Source organism: Lactuca saligna, chromosome 5, assembly GCF_052625555.1.
Source record: "Lactuca saligna cultivar CGN05327 chromosome 5, ASM5262555v1, whole genome shotgun sequence".
Classification (NCBI taxonomy): domain Eukaryota; kingdom Viridiplantae; phylum Streptophyta; class Magnoliopsida; order Asterales; family Asteraceae; genus Lactuca; species Lactuca saligna.
In genome coordinates this window covers 148,206,466-148,225,190 of record NC_136421.1, presented here as the reverse complement: position 1 = coordinate 148,225,190, position 18,725 = coordinate 148,206,466, and the positions used below count along the sequence as shown (strand labels likewise).

The window sequence follows — 18,725 nt, the reverse complement described above, 5'->3', positions numbered from 1 at the left end:
TTAACATTGTCTGAGAAATGTTATAGACATAATAAACATAAACATAGTTTTGTATTTTACGGAAAACAATAATATTGTACTTTTATTTTAATCACAAAAGAGCGACATACTTTTATTGTTAATCAAAAGCAACATATTTTTATTCTTAACCGAAAACAACATTTTATTTTTATTTTAACCAAAAACAACGTATTTATTTTTTCTAATAAATAACAATATACTTTACAAAAAAAAAAAAAAAAAAAAAAAAAAAAAAAAAAAAAAAACTAATTGTGGAAAAGAAAATATTTGAGGTCATCAAAAGAAACTATTCCTTTAATTTAATTTAAATTTTGTTTTTTTTTTGCAACCTCATTTTTCGGAGCATCATTTTACATTTGACATGTTTTTCACAATTCATTTTTACAACTTTATATTTTTTTCACAATTCATTTTTACAAATTCATATTTTTTTCACAATGCATTTTAGAACTTCATCTCCTTTTTTTTTAACTTTGTGTTTACTTGTTTTTCATAACCTTGGATTTACCAAAAAAAATGAAACCGAAGAAAAAACATGTAACAACGAAGAAAAAAAATAAAGTTGTAAAAATGGATTGCCAAGAAAAAAAAACATATATACAAACAAGGTTGTAAAAACAAGTGTAAGAAAAAATCTAAAAGTTGTGTAAAAAAGGAATACAGTATACAACAATTTTAGTAGATTATAAGGGTGAAATATAGACAAAACAAACAAATTAAAGGACTAAATGAATACAGTAAACAACAATTATAAGGCTAATTTAAACCTTAACCCAGAAAATACCCGCTACTTTGCCATACCATCATCAAATACATTCCACAGGCCTTTCAGTTTGGTGTTCAGTTGTGAACTTTGTGATTCTTTTTCACTAGTTTTGTCTTTAACAAGAGAGGCAACTAATATTCCCCAAATGCGCAATGATATGTCTAGATCAAGTATGAATGATTTCCATGGCTATAAAATTTATGAGATGAAAAATTATACATGGAATTCTAACAATTATTACATATCATGCTTTTTGATTTTTTTTTTTTCTCGAAAAAACCACACTTGAACTTTTGAAACAGGGAACAGGTAAAAAGCTTCCTCAGATTGACCACTTCCAACATGCTTAGTTCAAAATTGAAGTAAAACATGCTTAGTAGTTAGTAGTTAGTAAGAGAGAAGAAGCATAATCTTCATGGTAAATTACCAATTTGACCCTTGGGTCACTACAAAAACACCATTAAACTATATACTTAGCAAACACTCCATCCCTCTTTACAAAACAAGATCCATATGTACAATGCAACAATAAATTTTCAAACATCCACCCATCTCTCTCTCTCTCTCTCTCTCTCAAAAATGAGCCTCATTTCACTACAAAATCTCTGATAATAAAACTATAAATTACAGAATAGGTATTTTTTTAGTGTTAGGGTATGTATACGGGGTGGTTTTACCTTTTACCTTTTATTGGGAACAAGATTTTGTTCCAAGTCCTTCACAGCTGCCTCCACTGCATGAAGTGCCATTTTCTTCACCTGTAATTAATTAATTAATTAATTAGCAAGAGTATCAACCAATTGCACAATTTTAATAATTTATAACAGATCAATTGAAAATGATATGATACTATAAACCTAGTTGACTTTCATATTGTTTATAAAACAGGTTTAGTTCAACAAATAGCAAAACATACTTTCATTGTTTTGTTTATTATCACATCATACTTTCTTTTTTTTACCTATTATAGCATTGGGTATATTTTATAAAATATAATGCCTAAATAAGAAAAAAAATCTGCATACTGTATGTCCTAAGGTTTTCTTTATAAAAAAAATAATCAAAAGGATACAAAAAGAGAAACTTTGGAACTGATGGTTGATGAAAGATCTAATATTTGCAAGATATATAGAGAAAGAAGATTGTTTACCTCTAACTTATCTTCTTTTGCCCTATGATTTTGGGGAAGAACACGGAAATCTTCTGTCAATCGGATGCATTCACCAACATTTTCAGGAGAAACAAAGTCCAGTGCAACTTTTATACATGACTACACAAAAAACATATTTAACCAATTAATATAACACATACAGAAACAAGTTCAATATAACAATAGCAATCAAAGACTATCTTTTAATCAATAGCAAGTCTCTAACGCTATAATTGGGTAGTTTTTTCAAATTATAACGCCTTAATAAGAAAACATAATAAGTACTATTTTGTGATGGGAGAAAAATGAGAGTAACATGCTACAATGAATAAATAGATGAAATTACATTGCTATGATGGATATACATAAGTACATGACAACAAGTACATGGCAATGTTGGCAACTAGGAGATGTTGATCTATTTTCCATTGGTACCTTGGCATCATTAAAAGCAGTTGAAAATCTAACCCAATCTAGGTCAACATTTTTATATTTTAATACAACATTTTTGATAAACATATTGAACACTAATTGACCCATTTAGATTTTAAAAGTTTGAATAAAATAGGAAAAGCATACACTTAGTTAAATAACAACTTTAATAATTAATCTATGTTTAAGAAAATACAACAAAAAAAAAAGTGTTTTGAGGATGAGGTCATGACTTGTGAGATGAATCTGAGTGGCTTAAATTTTTCTCTGTTAAGGTTCTTTTATTTTATACTATTTAGATACAAAATAACTAAAAGATACAAAATATTCACATTTAAGTATATATAAAATATACTTAAAGGGATGAAGGATTGAAATTAGGTTGCATTAAATAACCCTAACTCGGCTACAAGTTGCAAGCCCCAGCACAACCCAAAACATTTGGGTTGGGTTCATGTTGGGTTTGCTAGTTGGGTTGTCTTTTTCAAACTCTAGATCCAACAAGGTCTCTGTCAAATGGCATAGCACGGGTACTGGCACTACTGATAGTTGTTGTTTGACCTTTATCGGTAACTACAACACAAATATCTAGAATTAAAGACTACAAAATTTAGTTGTTTTTTGAAATTTAAGGTTTATGGTGAAAATTAGATTGATTCTTGTTCTAAAATGAGATTGAAGTGATCGTGAAGGTAAATATGTATTACCCCGAATAGGAGGGTGTGGAGGTTTAGAACTAAGGTAGCAAACCAGCCTTGGTCTTTCTCTTTTCGCATTTATTTGCACTTCTTTCACATATTTCCATTTCCCCACTTTGATATTTATATCAGTTTTAAGCTCTACAGCTTGTAGTGGTTATAGTTTCATACCACTGTTTAGTGCTTGCATTTGGGTGTCTGTACCATCGTATGTTTGTGTTTCGCTTATGTCTTTATGTGAAAATAGTTCTACCTTAGATGGAGGCATGGTTGTCTACATCTACCTCCACTTACCCCATTGCTACGGGATCATGGAATATGTTGTTGATGTTATGTCATGTTCAAGGTTGTTATATTTGAATATCATATATTGATAGGTGTCCTTTGCATCAGTCAGGCTAGTCTTCACCTAGCTCGTAGGGCTATGGTTGTATCTAGAGATGCATATTGTTTCAGATTCGGTAAACATTATAGTTTTTTACAAGAATATTCTTCAATCTATTTTTTATTGACAAACTACTTTTCGTTTGGTTGGATCTAAATGAATTATTTTTAATCATATTATTAACTTTTTATGCAACTTACAAGTACAAATTATAAACATAACCTTCCATCGTCAAAATATGTAACATTAAATCTTTGATGCTTCTGGTGAACCGTTCAATGTTGTATATTTATGCATATTCACTATTTATCCATAAGTCTATACCGACTATTAGTTTCCCTGTTCGTTAGGACTTGTCAAAATACAATGTTTAACATCATCGTATTTCCTCCTCTAGTTTGATCCACCATTAATGATTCTCCACTCACTTCTCCACCCAAATGTTTATAGCCTTATTTTGGTGCTATCAGCACTATTTTACATATGAAAATTTCAGATTTGGGACATTTGTTTTTTCCATTATCTATATATACCGCCAAGTCTACATCAACCCTCTCTTTAGTATGTAGAAATCATAAAATCGAACATGCAAGTGATGGTCTCCTCTGGTCAGATGTGTAAGAAGCAAGTAATGAAGAATTGGACAGGTACTAGAAACACAAATAAAAAGCTCAAAGATGAAGAGGAAGAATTCAAGTACATCAGATGTTGAATTCGTAGGCTGCAATTAGCTTATTTTTCATTCTAACTACTATGGTGTTTCACTTCCAATATCAAAGTGGATTCCGTGTTTGTGGTAGTTGACTGATTTTCCAGAATTGAGCATTTTTCCCTATGAAAAGGTAACAGATGCAAGCAATGTTCCTAGGCTATTCTTCTCTGTGAAAAGACAGCATGGCAATTGCGCTAGCATTCCCATGTCTGTAGCCTGTAGGACGTTATGAAAAATGTTTTGATTTTGTGTTAAGCTCTTCCAGTGCAGCTGTTGCAAGTGTTTGTTGTTGGCAACAAAGTGATTGTCTTTTTAAGAGAGATTTTAGATTGGCACTTACAGCAAATAACACCCACGGAAACGAGATCCTTACCTGAATTTATTCATATGTTGTGCATCTCTATGAAGATTTCAAGAGCATTTAGGCAATGACTAAGAGCAATCCTCAAAAATGTGTTCTGGTTGATCGGTTGGCATTGAGTAGACATGGTTTGAGAACAAATATGTAGGAAGCACATACACTTTGGTCACATGAATAACATAGACATAAGAGATCTAAAAAGTTTGTAGTTTGTGTTGAAGGGCGGATAAAGGTGGTACACCTAAAGACCTTAGAGAGGTACATTCAATAAGCACCTAATGGTAGGATATGTGCTCATTAGTGATTGGTGAGAGGCTTAAAATTTTTAAGAGTCCTAGTTGGCGAACAATTGACAACATAAGTTGCAAATAATATAACATCCCCCAAAATTGCAAATTAATTTTTGGTGGTTAAAAGATGTGAGCATATGAAAAAAAATGTTTGTTTTTCTTGTCTCTGAACAACACCAACACCATTTTGTTGTAGAGTATATGTGGATGATCTCATTTTCCTAGAGTGTAGAGTTGCTTGGCAAACCATACAAACCACACGAGGTTTAAAACTTTTGTGGTGCAGTTTGTAGATTGTGATTTTCTTAAACTGCACTATGTGGTGCATTTTGCGGATTTTAACTGTAAAACTACGGTTCAAATCACACCACACAACAATGTACTTTGATCCATCATCGGCCATTACAAATTAGACAATGAATGATGAAATTCCAAAAGCAACAAATACAAATAAAGAGTCATAGTCGATGTTGGACAGATTGACCTTGTTGGAGTATTTTAATCATATCCCACTCACTCCCCATAGCTTCGATTACGTCTTGTTCCTGAGTTTTTTTAAATTCAATAAAGGAAAGGGAAGGAAAACATTGACAGAAAGAAAGAGATGGGAAGAAAAAATTTCATTATTCCGTATTCCTGAATTCGAAGGAAATGAAAGGAAAATTTTAAGTTTTTGAGTTAGGAGGAAAAAAAAAAAAAAACTAAAAGATTTTCCTTCCCCTCATTTTCTTCCAGAATCCGCCCAATTTGGAAGGAAAATTTGGAAAGAAAATATGGCTCCAAAATCCTTTCCTTCCCCTCACTTTCCTTCCATCGATTAACTCGGGAACACGATTTTCCATTGACATTCCTCACTCCCTCCATATCCCTCCTTAAGTAGAACTCGAGAACAAGGCGTTAAGGTAAATGAAAATGATCTAAAAAGATGACACACTTATCTATAATTCATCATTATCCAAGTCATAATAAGCATGGAAGTTGGAGGCAGTGTGCTAGTTAGGCATGAGCATATGAAAGCGTTTAGAGTAGACCTAGATCAGAACAAATCGGAACAATACCAGGCCGGTTTTATAGTATACAAGACTGTTCACGGTTCTAGGATTTTGGGTTTCCCGGTTCCACAAGTTCCACTGAAAAAACCGGATCGAATTTAGGATTGGACATAGAATTGTGTACTATGCTATGTTGTAAAAATCGTATAAAATCATTAAAAAAAATCCAATGAACATAAATGAGGTCAGTGCCATTTGAAAGATACAAGTGTCTACTTTTTTTCTATTTTAGAAAACTGATTTTGAGTGAATTGTAAAAAATCCGATAGATGTTGAATTGTAAAAATCTTATAAAATCAGAGAAAAATCTTATCAACATGAGGTCGGTGCCATTTGAAAGATGCAAGAGTACTTTATTTCTTATTTGGAAGTCAAAAACTGACTTTGAGTGTAAATGGTAAAAAAACTGCTTGAACAGAGGGCTAAAAATTGTCATTGTTGTTGAAATCCGATAGATATACTAAAATCCTATAATATCGTAGAAAAATCTTGTGAACACAAGGTCAGTGCCATTTAAAAGATGTAAGAGTCTACTTATTTCTTATTTAGAAGTCGGAAAGTAAAGCGGTTAAAAAACAATTTGCACAAAGGGCTGGAAAATGTCATTGTTAAAATCCAATAGCTGTTCATTGTACAAATCTTATAAAATCATAGAAAAATCTTGTCAACATCAACGTGAAGCTGATCTTTTTGAGGTAGAGGGTTTAAGTACCGTTTGGGAGATAGATGGATTCAAAAGTAGTTTAGAAGCAGATTAAATTTGCACTTCAAAAGAAGATTTTAAAAAAAAAAAAAAAAAAAAAAAAAAAAAAAAAAAAAAAAAAAAAAAAAACCATTTCAAAAGGAAAATGCTTAAAAAACTTATAGAACAGACGGCTAGAAAACCACTTTGGGAAAGAAAGCATGTTGGTTATCAAGGTAACAAACCATCTAGACCATGAAATGATCTTTTATAAGGGAGGAGAGAGTCATTCCCTCCCAACCCACTGAACCCACTTTCACATTAATTTTTGTCTCTTCTTTTTCTTTATCTTTCCCAACCCACAACACATAGAAATCCTATCTTTCTCAACCCACTCAATTAAAAAAAATACAAAACAACTAAGGTACAAATTTTAAAACACATGGTACAAGAGAAAATGCGAGAGAAAGTAGAGAGAGGATGAAGTGGCTTAATGAAACCAATTAAACAACCTGCTAAAGAGGGAGTGGTACCGGCAGTAACTCTATTGCTAATTAAGATTTTACCTTGATTGTTTTGTATTTTTTTTTATAATTGAATGGGTTGAAAAAGATAGGATTTCCGCATGTCGTGGGTTGGAAAAGATGAAGAAAAATGAAAGAGAAAGAGAAACTGATTTGGCAGTGGGTTCAACGGGTTGGAAGGGAATGACTCCCTCCTCCCTAAAAGATAACCCACATCGCTATGAATCACTTTGAATGGATGGGATCTTTTGTATGGTTAAATGGGGCATGAAGTTGCAAATTGCACTAATTGAGTTGCCAAAGATGAATCTCATCTTTATTTTGGTTGGAAGTGCTAATTGCACTAATCAAGTCCCTCAGAGCTTTTCCATAAATTCTATCTCCAAACACAAGAAATTTCCAGACTTTAGCATTGCCAATCACCCTTCCCAAGTGCAAGTCCTGCAATTCACACAAAGTAGGACGTAATTTAGTGATACAATTGAATCATTCTAGGGTGTAACGAGGGGTTGTTTGGTAAATAGTCCCAGCCTCTTAATATTAAAGAGAAGGTAAGATTGCTTAACCATTCAAAGGCAGTTCATAGGCTGAACCAAACGCAAACGCACCGAATCCTGACTTCCAAGGTTTTTGATTCAACCAATCGCAAATGCACCGAATGTTGACCGATTCAAAGGATGGTTCCATTCAGAGGTTACCAAACATCCCCTTAGTGTTGAGGGTAGCTTGCTTTGAGATGATAACCGAACTAATTTGGATAGCATCCCATCTTAATCTCCCTTTAGATTGTTGTTTGAACCATTCTTGCAAAGTCCCCATTTGTTCTCGTTAAATAGCTTGTTTTTATGAGTTCACCTCAACAATTGTCAAGTTTTATGCCGCTTAAGATCTTGTAGTGGTTACACCAAAGACAATCACCTAACCATGATAGTTGATGAATTGTTGCAGAAGTTCCCAAGGCAGTTTCGGATTCCACAATATAGTCAAACAAACCAACTTGTAACAGCTAAAGTCGAGCCTTCGATGCTGGTTCAGTGTTCAATGATTGAATTCAAAAGCGAGAAGCCGAGGATATTCAAGGATGATCTGATTTGATATACTTAGTCATCAATCTTAGGATGACTTTAAAGAATAGAGAATCTAAGGTACCATGAAGAATTTATGAAAAGGGTCGATAATCAGGATTATAATGGAGCTATTTTATTCTAGGAAGAAAAACAAATCTAGACCAACTAGTCAACTGTTCAGTAACTTATCTTATAACTTGCGTCATAAACAAAATCTAAAAGTTCAAAGTGGTGGGATGGACTAGGTCTAGGATACTACTGCATTTGACTTTGTAAATTCTGGTTTCCTACAAGGCAAAACTAGCTCTTGACTGTTTGATAAAATGTTCTGAAAGAAACGCTTACGTAACTGAAAAAACACTAAAATATATGACCATACATACTCCCATAACTAAATAGCCACAAGCTTGTTAATAATAACGAATTAACTCTTATCACTTATTCACCACTACCTAAAGCCTCAAGAGTCAACACCCACCAACAACCATTAAACTGGAAAATAGTAAACAAAGCATGATAATTGTAGCTAGCTGATATTTGAATCAGTCATCTAACAATGATTGCCATGTAAAAACTTACTAATCTATATGGATTAGGCAAGAACACAAACCCTTACAATCTTGAATAACCCCCCACAAGCACAACTGATCTAAATGTCTTATATCTATACCATACTCAAGTTACCACAGGAAAGTCTTTGGAGTTAATAAGGTTACTCCAATGTACAGGTATCCTAAAAAGAATTTGCAAATATAAGCAGTCGACCTAACATCCCTAGAACTTATAAGATGATTTTTAAGCAGATGCATTCCCAAGTTACAAAGTCTAAAATAAATCTAGCATAAAATAGCCTTTAACGAGTCCCCAATTTCAGATAAAGCAATTTAATGCAGTGAAAGAATCTACAAACTAGTGGTGAGTTACTAACCTTCAAATTTCTAACTTGATGAGCACATCCAGCAGGTATAAAAACAGCATCTCCAAGCTTTTGGACAAAAGTCCATGGTTCAATTCCTGATGAGAACAGATAATATGAGGAATTTTATAATAGTAAAAGGTAAGACAGAGCCTTGCAAATGCATACTAACCAAACTCTTCCTTAAGCTTCCTTTTATGCTCCATTGTTAAGTAAAATGTTTGATCATGAATCGGGTGTATAACCTGGACCAAGAAAATATAATGGAACAGTTTAAGAAATTACTATTTAGGAATGTAATGCTACACATAAATGACTACCTGCTCCACTGGGCGACAAAAGATATGCCTAAACTCTTTAAAGTGTTTTTTGAGATATTTCTCCAGTTTAGGCGAATCTTCTCTCCTAAATATGTCCCATAAAGCACCTCCATCTCCCAAATCAAATCCATCCACACATCTACCTGATATATCAACCTGGTTATCACCTTCTTCACTATCAGAAGATATCACTTGTTTCCTGCCCTTCCTTTTAGATCCTTTATTTCCATTTTGTCCCTCAACTTTTTTAATGGAAGTCTTTCTCCTCCTAACTTTTCTATCACTGTCAGAATCACTTGATTGATCACAGTTGGTTGTTACATAACAAGGACCTGTTCCATTCACACTTTTAAACTTGCGTCTAGTGTAAACATGGTCCCTTGTTTCTTCAACATTGTCATCACACAATTTTCTTTCAACTTTTCTTTCAACTTTAGATTCAAGACAATCATTACCCAGTGTCCCTTTTTGGGAAGTTATATCCTTCCCTACCCATCCAAAAAGTTCCCTCTGATCCTGAGCTTTGTGTTGCTGTTTCAATTTATTTATCTTTTCGCGATGTTCAGGTGTGGGGGTCACAGTTGCAGTATGTGTCAACACATTCACCTGCAAAATAGATTACCAAATCCAATACTAATGATCTTGCAACTGCCTAGAACGGGAAACTACAAGCAAAAGAATTTGGCATAGCCAAATAGAAGAAGCATACCGCATCAGACATGTCACAATGAAGTTTAGTTACAGAGTCTCCACGTCCCAATTCTTCAGAAACACCATAAGCTATATAAGTTTTAGGGCCCATGTCTGGCTTACAAGATTTTGGAGGCAACTTGACTGCAAGATTAAGGTATCCATCACGCGGATGTGTGTACTCTTTAAAGGGTAAGCAAGTGATAAACTCAACACCATGACGTGGCAACCGTTCTTCAAATAAACTTGATGGAGGCCAATCTTTCAGCTTTAGGATCTGTGGCCACCCTTTGGAATCGTATTGACCTTCTGTATACGAAATGAAAAAGTGATGAACATTTATATCAACCTGCATGTCATGAGAAAAATTGATTAGGCATACCGTATATACCCTAAAATGTAGTATTATCTTAAAAACAAACAGCTTGCAAAAGAACATGACAACATCGAAAAACGTTCTAAAAATAAGTGTTGAAACATTAAGTTGAAAATTGACAGAGATAGAAGATATTCTCCCAAGCTTGTATAATTGCAAATATCCAGCAATTACTAGAGAACAAATAGTATACAGATAAATGTAAGTGCTCAACTCACCTCACACCAATCTAAACAATTGAGAGCAGACACATCCAAGAGCTTATCATGTTTGGTATTTGTCATCTGGCGAAAAGCACGCCACATAACCATGGGTTCCCAGCTCAACCCAAGTGTAGTTTCTAGAACATTACTGACAATCACAGGCTCCCCTTTTGACCAATGCCACTGGAAATGCTTCAAATCTCCATGTTGAATGTCTATTGCACGTGGACAATACAAGTAATTGTCTCTAGAATTTTCACGGGAAGCAGCTTTTCGTAACTGACCATCGCTTTTGTTCATGAAATCTGAACAAGAGCACCATTCCTCAGGCATCTCACGCATATCTTCCTTCAGTTTGTGCATCTTTAAGAGTTTTTGTGCTTTCTCCAACAACTTTGAAACATTGTCAAGTGGCTTTATGCACATCAACTCTAAAATCCCACGACCACAACCACCCATAGTTTCTGGAGGACAAGGAATTCTGCCATCATCCAGACACTTCCATTCATGAGTTTGCTTTTCCTTTGGTGCAGCCTTCTCAACAAAACAGGCTGTGTTCCTTGTTTCCCTGTTTTGCTTACGTGTGTCATACGTATCCTTCCCCCCATGCAAGTAATCATAACCTGGATCTTTAAATTCAATGATAACTTTTTCCTTGTTTCCTTGAAGGTTGCCATCTCGCAATTCCCAGCAACATTGAAGGCAAAGATCATATTGACAAGAAGGGCAGCTTCTATGCAAGTCAAAAATTGATGTTTTACAGCAGTCACTGCATAAATCATGGGACAACCAAAATAGGAAATCAGTATAAATCCAAATCCTTAAAACGTTTGTGCAATCATTGAAATAACATACCAGTACATGCGCTCATCTGGACTGCACTTTGCCTTCTTCAAATGTACCTCTGACAAAGAACACCCTGCCCAGGAAGATAAATTTATGACAAAGATGCATCATCCTTCACAAAACATATATGCACCAAGCCAAACAGAATATATATATATATATATATATATATATATATATATATATATAAAGAACAGTGGATGATTCTTTGTTCTCATGCAGTTATGCGACACGACGAACTAGCAACAAGATTAAAGTTTGTCATCCATTATATGATCATGAAAAAAAATTAAGTTGTCATGATCAACAACAAGAGTTCAGACTAAGAAGTTAAGCAGAAAAATGATTTTCTTGCATTTCCTAGTGTCTAAGGGATGAACTCAATATATCCATACCTGTTTTTATAGAAACAGAACAGTCATCATCATTATTCATGAATCATATATTGGGGCAGTACTGATTTTAATCAACACGGAGATAAATGATAAAAAAAACACACCTTGAATCTTAGACTCCATTGCTCTCTCCTTCATGAACTCCTTATTGAGACGCTTCAAGAATGGAAAAAGCACATGTAGGATATAAACAGAATACCGAACTTTCTGATTGTTATTAGGTTTGAAATTGATCTTCTCTTTGACCTAAAAACCATCAAATAGATTCAGTACAGTTTGCATAAGAGAAAGAACAGAAATAAGTTCCATATCAAAAGATAAGCTGCAGGAACTAACTTTAGGGTGCACATCACGCAAACAACGTTTACAGTTGCAATTGTCACAGCAAACAGGACAACGCTCAGCAAACATCTTCTCTGTCATGTTAGGGTACCTACAGAACAGAGTAAACAAAGAGAATAAGAAGAAAAGATTGTAAAAGAACAGCAAATTCCAAGAAATAGCACCAAACTTTTAAGGCAATATAGCACACGTGCACCAATGAGGCAATGACAGAGTCTACATATGAATAACCAACTGATCATATGCAACAGGGTATATGACCAGTAAGCATCATAGAACATCGTGAGAATCATGTGAGAGCTTATGAAAATTTGGACAAAAGGGATTGACTGCTATTCTTCAACCATCAGCTTGAAAGGAAAAAATTTACCATCAGGCATCAAGTTAGTAGATTATGGAAGCATATGATGCTACAAACTCAACCAACTAAATCACAAACAAAGGTCAATTTTGGCTACACAAAAAGTAAGTTAAAAACACAATGAGGCAAGTGAGAAGGGTAAAAATTAAGTAATAAACTAGACTGAACCTTGCAAAACAGACTTCAATTGAGTTGTTCAGGTAAAAAAGAAGAAAAAGGTTGTAAAAGCTCATACCATGTGGTCATGCAAGGCACACAGTAACGTTTTGTAGTACATTTTTGGCATCGAACAACTCGGCCCTTGTCATTTCTTTGGCACTGATGGCACATGTCTGACACTACCTTAACTCGTTTTCCCTACCAATGGATAGAAAAGAAAAAGATAATTCTTGATTAAATATGTGCAAGAGCAGACAAGCAGACTTCTTTAGATAAAAAGTAGAGAAGCCAGGGTCACAGAATATACATTTTCATCTAGACCCCAATTCTTGGCATACAGCTTTGGCTTTGGGTCATCTTCTTTCCTGCTTGAGCTGGAAGCTTTCTGGCTTCTCTTATCTTGTTCCTCTTCACCAATCTTTTCTTTCTTTGGAGTCAACTGCGGTTGTTTCGTCCGAGCAAGAAGCTGTTGTTTCTTCTGGATTTTTTTATCACGTTTCTCTTCATCCATCTTTTCTATCTTAGAAGCAGGAAGTTGTTTCCTCTGGATTCTCTTATTTTGTTCCTCTTCATCCATCTTTTCTTTCTTAGAAGCAGGAAGCTGTTGTTTCCTCTGGATTCTCTTATCTTTTTCCTCTTCATCCATCTTTTCTATCTTAGATGTAGGAAGCTGTTGTTTCTTCTGGATTCTCTTATCTTTTTCCTCTTCATCCATCTTTTCTTTCTTAGAAGCAGAAAGCTGTTGTTTCCTCTGGATTCTCCTATCTTTTTCCTCTTCATCCATCTTTTCTATCTTAGATCTAGGAAGCTGTTGTTTCTTCTGGATTCTCTTATCTTTTTCCTCTTCATCCATCTTTTCTTTCTTAGAAGCAGGAAGCTGTTGTTTCCTCTGGATTCTCTTATCTTTTTCCTCTTCATCCATCTTTTCTATCTTAGATGTAGGAAGCTGTTGTTTCTTCTGGATTCTCTTATCTTTTTCCTCTTCATCCATCTTTTCTTTCTTAGAAGCAGGAAGCTGTTGTTTCCTCTGGATTCTCTTATCTTTTTCCTCTTCATCCATCTTTTCTATCTTAGATCTAGGAAGCTGTTGTTTCTTCTGGATTCTCTTATCTTTTTCCTCTTCATCCATCTTTTCTTTCTTAGAAGAAGGAAGCTGTTGTTTCTTCTGGATTCTCTTATCATGTTGCTCTTCATCCATCTTTTCTTTCTTGGACTGTTGTTTCATCTGGTTTCTCTTATCTTGTTCCCCTTCACTCGTACTTTCTTTCCTAGAAGAAGACAGCTGGTGTTTCTTCTGTATTCTCTTGTATTGTTTCTCTACACTCATCTTTTCTTTCTTTGAAACCGATTGCAGGTGTTTCTTCTTCCGTGCATCCTCTTCAAGAGGATCATAATTAAAAATCTGAGCATAATTAATATCATTGTTCCTAGTACTTCTTTCAGATCTCCCACTCTCTTTATTGTCCTCTTTGTTTTTGTTTGTTACTTCATTGGTAGCGTTCCCCTCTCCATCAGGACTAGGAGGAACAGTTTGAGCATCAACCATAACTTCTTCTGTTTCTTCTGGGGACTTGTTATCATCATCACTTGACTTCACAACACCATTCGTCATCTTCCTTTCTTCTTTTGTAGAAACACACAACTTGTGAAGTGGTTTATTCTTCTTCTCTGGGGATTTAATAGCCGTATCAGTGTTCTTGTTGTCATCTTCCCGAACTCTTTTCTTACCACTGTTCTTCTGAACACCCTCCTTCCCCTCTGCTTCATATTCACAAAACCTATTCTGTTCTTCACCCCGATCACGATTAATGGAAGCATATCGTTCCTCTTTTGGTTCCTGGTTTTTGTTCTCTTCAGCCACTAGTTCCTTCGAGCTACGTACGACATTACTACATGAAGAAATAATATTAACTTCTACTTTTTCGTGATTGCGAGACAGAGTGCGAGTAGAAGGCACAGATGAAGGTAGACCGCCAACATTAACATCAGCACGACATCGTCCCTGATCAACAACAGGGCCATCAACATCCATCAACAAGTCGTTGATTTCACCCTTATCTTTGGCCTCAACAAGATTCCCGTTCTTTGTAATTGTTTTCGCCGAGCATGAAGACATAATATTATTTTCTACTACTTTTTCGTTATTGTTAGGCAGAGTACGAAGGGAAGGCAAAGACGAAGACGAAGGTACACCGTCAACATGAACACCAACACGACATCGTTCCTGATCATCAACAGGAACATCGACATCGATAACCCTGTCATCGATTTCACCATCATCTTTGGCCTCAACAAGATTTCCATTCGCTGTAATCGTTGCCGCCATCAATAAAAAACTAATTCTTAAGACTTGAGGGAAAAAAAAACAAAAAAAACCTACACAGGAGGAAGAGAAACGGTGGGTGGAGTTAGGGTTTTGAATACAGTGGGGGTTTGCTGTTGATTCAAGTATTCAACCGAGGGATTGCCGCCTGTTGACCTCCACTTCGCGGGTTTCGCAAACATAGGACACAATTGCACAAAGAATCGAGAGAAATAAGGACCATGAACGGGTAGCGAGCTGGAATCGAAACCCTAGAATTAACGTTACGGCGATATTGTGATTTGATTTCGCCTTAAAACCAACTCATATATAATATTTACTGGAATTGGAACCTTCGAATTAACATTATGAAATTGTGATCTGTTACAGGATAATCATGATCCTTTTTAAGTTTTTTGGATAAGAGTTAGAGGTGGTGTCAGCGATCACCGTCCCCCCACTTCATCCTGATCCTAGCACATAAACTTGGCTAACGATTTATTTTTGAGTAAATGAATGAAAAACGTCCGTATGCTACAGGTAAAATTGCATCGTTTACATAGGGATCGATAGTTCAAAAGAGCGGAAGAGACTTTGATGAGTTTAGTTAAAGGAAAGAAGTGCTTTCTAATTTTCGTTCAGATTTTTTTTCAATTTTAAAATATTTAATTTTCTTTTCATTTTTCTTCAACTTGACAACACAAAAGATTAATTTGTTTTCCTTACTTTCATTTTTCTTCTCTTCTTTTCTTTGCTTAGCTTCAACTCGGGAGCGATGTGTTCTATTGTTTCTTTTTCATTTGGATCTATCCTTATAATTTTATTTTGTTCTAATCCTTTATGGATTTGAAATGACTAAATTGATCTTACCTATATTTTCTCAGTTTATTATTATTTATTTATTGTTCTTAATTTAGAAATAAGGTTAAATAAAATAGTCTCGCCCTACGTATTTCTCTCTACCTCCGTCTTGTTTACATACCCTATATACCTAAACCTTTGGACCACCATCATTGTCGTCGTCATCCTAAGTCGACCATCATCGGACCAGATCGTTGGTGTCCCATTAACATCCTCTAACTTAAGTAAAAAAAATGTAACACCCATAAAAATCATGCCAAAGTTAAACTGTTAAAACATTTAAAAACCAACGGTTATTACAAATTTGTTTTCAAAATAGTCTATATCAGAGTCTCCCAAAAACAAAATCATGAAAAAGTGAGGAGCGGTACAATCACGCATTTGCCTTGCCGCAGTCCCCTGATGTACCTGAAACACTAAACTGAAACCGTAAGTCTGAGAGCTTAGTAAGTTCCCCCAAAATACTCATACACACAATAATACACATATAATCATGAATAACATACTATGGGTCCAATCAACCATCGGGTTGGAATATCCTAGACCCTCAACCATCTGGTTGGAATGCCAACATACTATGGGTCCAATCATCCTCGGGATGGAATACCCCATGCTCACAACCAACAGGTTGGAATGCCTACATACTATGAATCCAATCATCATCGGGATGGAATACTCACTGCCCACAACCAACAGGTTGGAATGCCCAGGTCTATTGGCTTTCACACAAAACATATAAGCCTCACCCATCAAACAACATGTGCACATATAACAAATAATCATATAACAGTCTATAGACAGACAAACCGATCTAACAAATCATAATAGCATTGCACATCCTATTTATCAAGATACTGATCTAACGGATCATATCAACATGTAACATCCTACTGATCTAACGTATCATATCAACATGTAACATCCTACTTACCAGGATACTGGTCTTATGGATCATAACATCATATAACATCTCATCTACCAGGATACTGATCTAACGGATCATAACGATATATAACATTCCATCTACTGGGATACTAATCTAACGGATCGTACAATACTCGAGCATACAACATATCAGTATAGCAATCCAAAAGGGCTGACCTTGGTGCCTTAGACCCTTAAGTATAGTGAGGATAACTCACCTCTCAACTGTCGACTCGAAATATAGGCTCGAACTCTCGGATCACCGCCACAAACTCAACCACCTATATTCACCATAGAACCATACTCATAAATTTCCAATTTCCTGAAATGTCCTAGAAGTCAATTAGCTAACCCTTAGTCAAAGTCAAAGCCAACGGTCAAGGTCAACAATCCATGTTGACCCGACTCGTCGAGTCCAGTCACTGACTTGTCGATTCCTTCCAGAACTCGAGTAGTCGTGAGATCCCCTCCCACCGAATCGTCGAGTTTCCCTTCAACTCACCGAGTTTGTGTATGTCCAAATGTCGGGAAAACCCCAGTTGACTCGTCGAGTCACCCCACTGACTCGTCGAGTCCATGCAGAAGTCCTTGCACGACTATCTTCATCAAACTCTCTGAGTTGGCCATGCAACTCTCCGAGTCCCTTCAGTCCATTGTCCATTCAGATGCTTATTAATCCATTTTAAGGTTCCATATTGTAGATACAGCTTCCCAAGGCATGTTTATTACGTAAAGTTGAAAACTTTACGTACAAGACTTATAATGTCAAAACCAAACTTGTAATGGAGTTTTACAGCTAAGGGGAGGTTCACATTTGCTAAAGTTGGAAGCTTTATGGACTTAGAGACCAAAGAGAGTTCAGATCTGAAGTTGCAACTTTAGATCTTAGCTCATACCCAAGAATAGCTTCCTAATATGCTAGGAAAGCCCTAACCTTTAACCAAATGAGATCTAGAAGGAAATGAGGTGTGACATCCCCAATTTCACGGCCATAAAAGACCGATTTGTTTATGCTTTGTTTTTAAAATCAGAGCAATCTTTTACAGAAAACAGTTGCGGAATTTATTCCCAAAATAAAATATGATAAAATAAAATTTATCAAAGCAATTCTTAAAGAGACTGTACTTTTCATTAATTATAAAACCTCGGGATGTCATGTTCCGATACAGACCAAAAGCATAAACAATATAAAATAGACCTTACAACAGTTATTTATAACTACTGATCTATAATCCAAAATCTCTCGTCAAGTCCACCAACTTATACCCTTGTGCCATTACCTGTAATGCAAAGAAAACTGAGTGGGTCAGGCTTGGGAGCCTGGTGAGCATATAGGGTTTTCAACCCACAATAATATAATTATTATATTCAATCATCAAACAATCAACCCAATTACCCATCCCTATTATCTTTGTTTAATCTTCCCTAGAGATATTATCCTAAGGGTCACCTCCTATATCATGTTTACCTCCCATCTCCTTACATCTTATTTCCTTGTATGTTTGTTCCTAAGAACTTTTCCTAAGGATCATCGCCTACATTACATAGATAATACTAATTCGGGGACCACTCCGTCAATATGTGTCTAGTACGGGTTAAGGTGTCATCGCATGATTTCGCAGCCACAACATCGCCTAGACTCGTAAATCATGATAAGGGTTAGGCTATCATCGCATGAATATGTAGTCACAACATCGACCGGACTCGTAATTCATTGTAAGGGTTAGAGTATCATCACATGAATACGTAGTTACAACATTGCCTGAACTCGTAATTCATTGTAAGGGTTAGAGTATCATCGCATGAATACGTAGTTACAACATCGTCTGAACTCGTAATTCATCACCTACAGGTTATGAGCCTGCTGGTGTTTCCATGGGGTCATCTAGA

The 18,725-nt window shown here is 35.4% G+C and overlaps 1 protein-coding gene across 4 annotated transcripts; it reads right to left on the bottom strand.

Annotated features, from left to right (window-relative positions):
- Positions 1–1,260: 1,260 nt before the first annotated feature.
- On the bottom strand, positions 1,261–15,589 carry LOC145048987 (lysine-specific demethylase JMJ27-like). Of its 4 annotated transcripts, XM_078997670.1 has the most exons (13): positions 15,129–15,586; positions 13,056–15,055; positions 12,825–12,946; positions 12,223–12,319; positions 11,991–12,132; positions 11,501–11,564; positions 10,661–11,414; positions 10,086–10,415; positions 9,377–9,982; positions 9,229–9,301; positions 9,069–9,154; positions 1,938–2,057; positions 1,261–1,545 (listed from the first exon to the last, which is right to left on the bottom strand). In XM_078997670.1, exons 2-13 carry the CDS (start codon positions 14,862–14,864, stop codon positions 1,468–1,470), a joined length of 4,281 nt encoding a protein of 1,426 aa, XP_078853796.1. In that variant the 5' UTR covers positions 14,865–15,055; positions 15,129–15,586; the 3' UTR covers positions 1,261–1,467. The 4 variants fall into 4 exon arrangements, 2 of the variants coding, with proteins under 2 accessions (XP_078853796.1, XP_078853795.1); XM_078997669.1 differs by having other exon boundaries at positions 13,056–15,587; XR_013683123.1 differs by lacking the exons at positions 1,261–1,545; positions 1,938–2,057 and adding exons at positions 5,178–7,514; positions 7,640–8,159 and having other exon boundaries at positions 13,056–15,589.
- Positions 15,590–18,725: the final 3,136 nt, after the last annotated feature.

What these genes read in the sequence shown, in the direction of transcription:
- LOC145048987 (XM_078997669.1), bottom strand. Translation starts at nt 15,074, where the DNA reads ATGGCGGCAACGATTACAGCGAATGGAAATCTTGTTGAGGCCAAAGAT. An exon ending in ATTGGGGTCTAGATGAAAAT is followed by an intron (nt 12,947 to 13,055) that starts GTATATTCTGTG and finishes ATCCATTGGTAG; the next exon opens with GGAAAACGAGTTAAGGTAGT. An exon ending in TGCGTGATGTGCACCCTAAA is followed by an intron (nt 12,133 to 12,222) that starts GTTAGTTCCTGC and finishes GATGGTTTTTAG; the next exon opens with GTCAAAGAGAAGATCAATTT.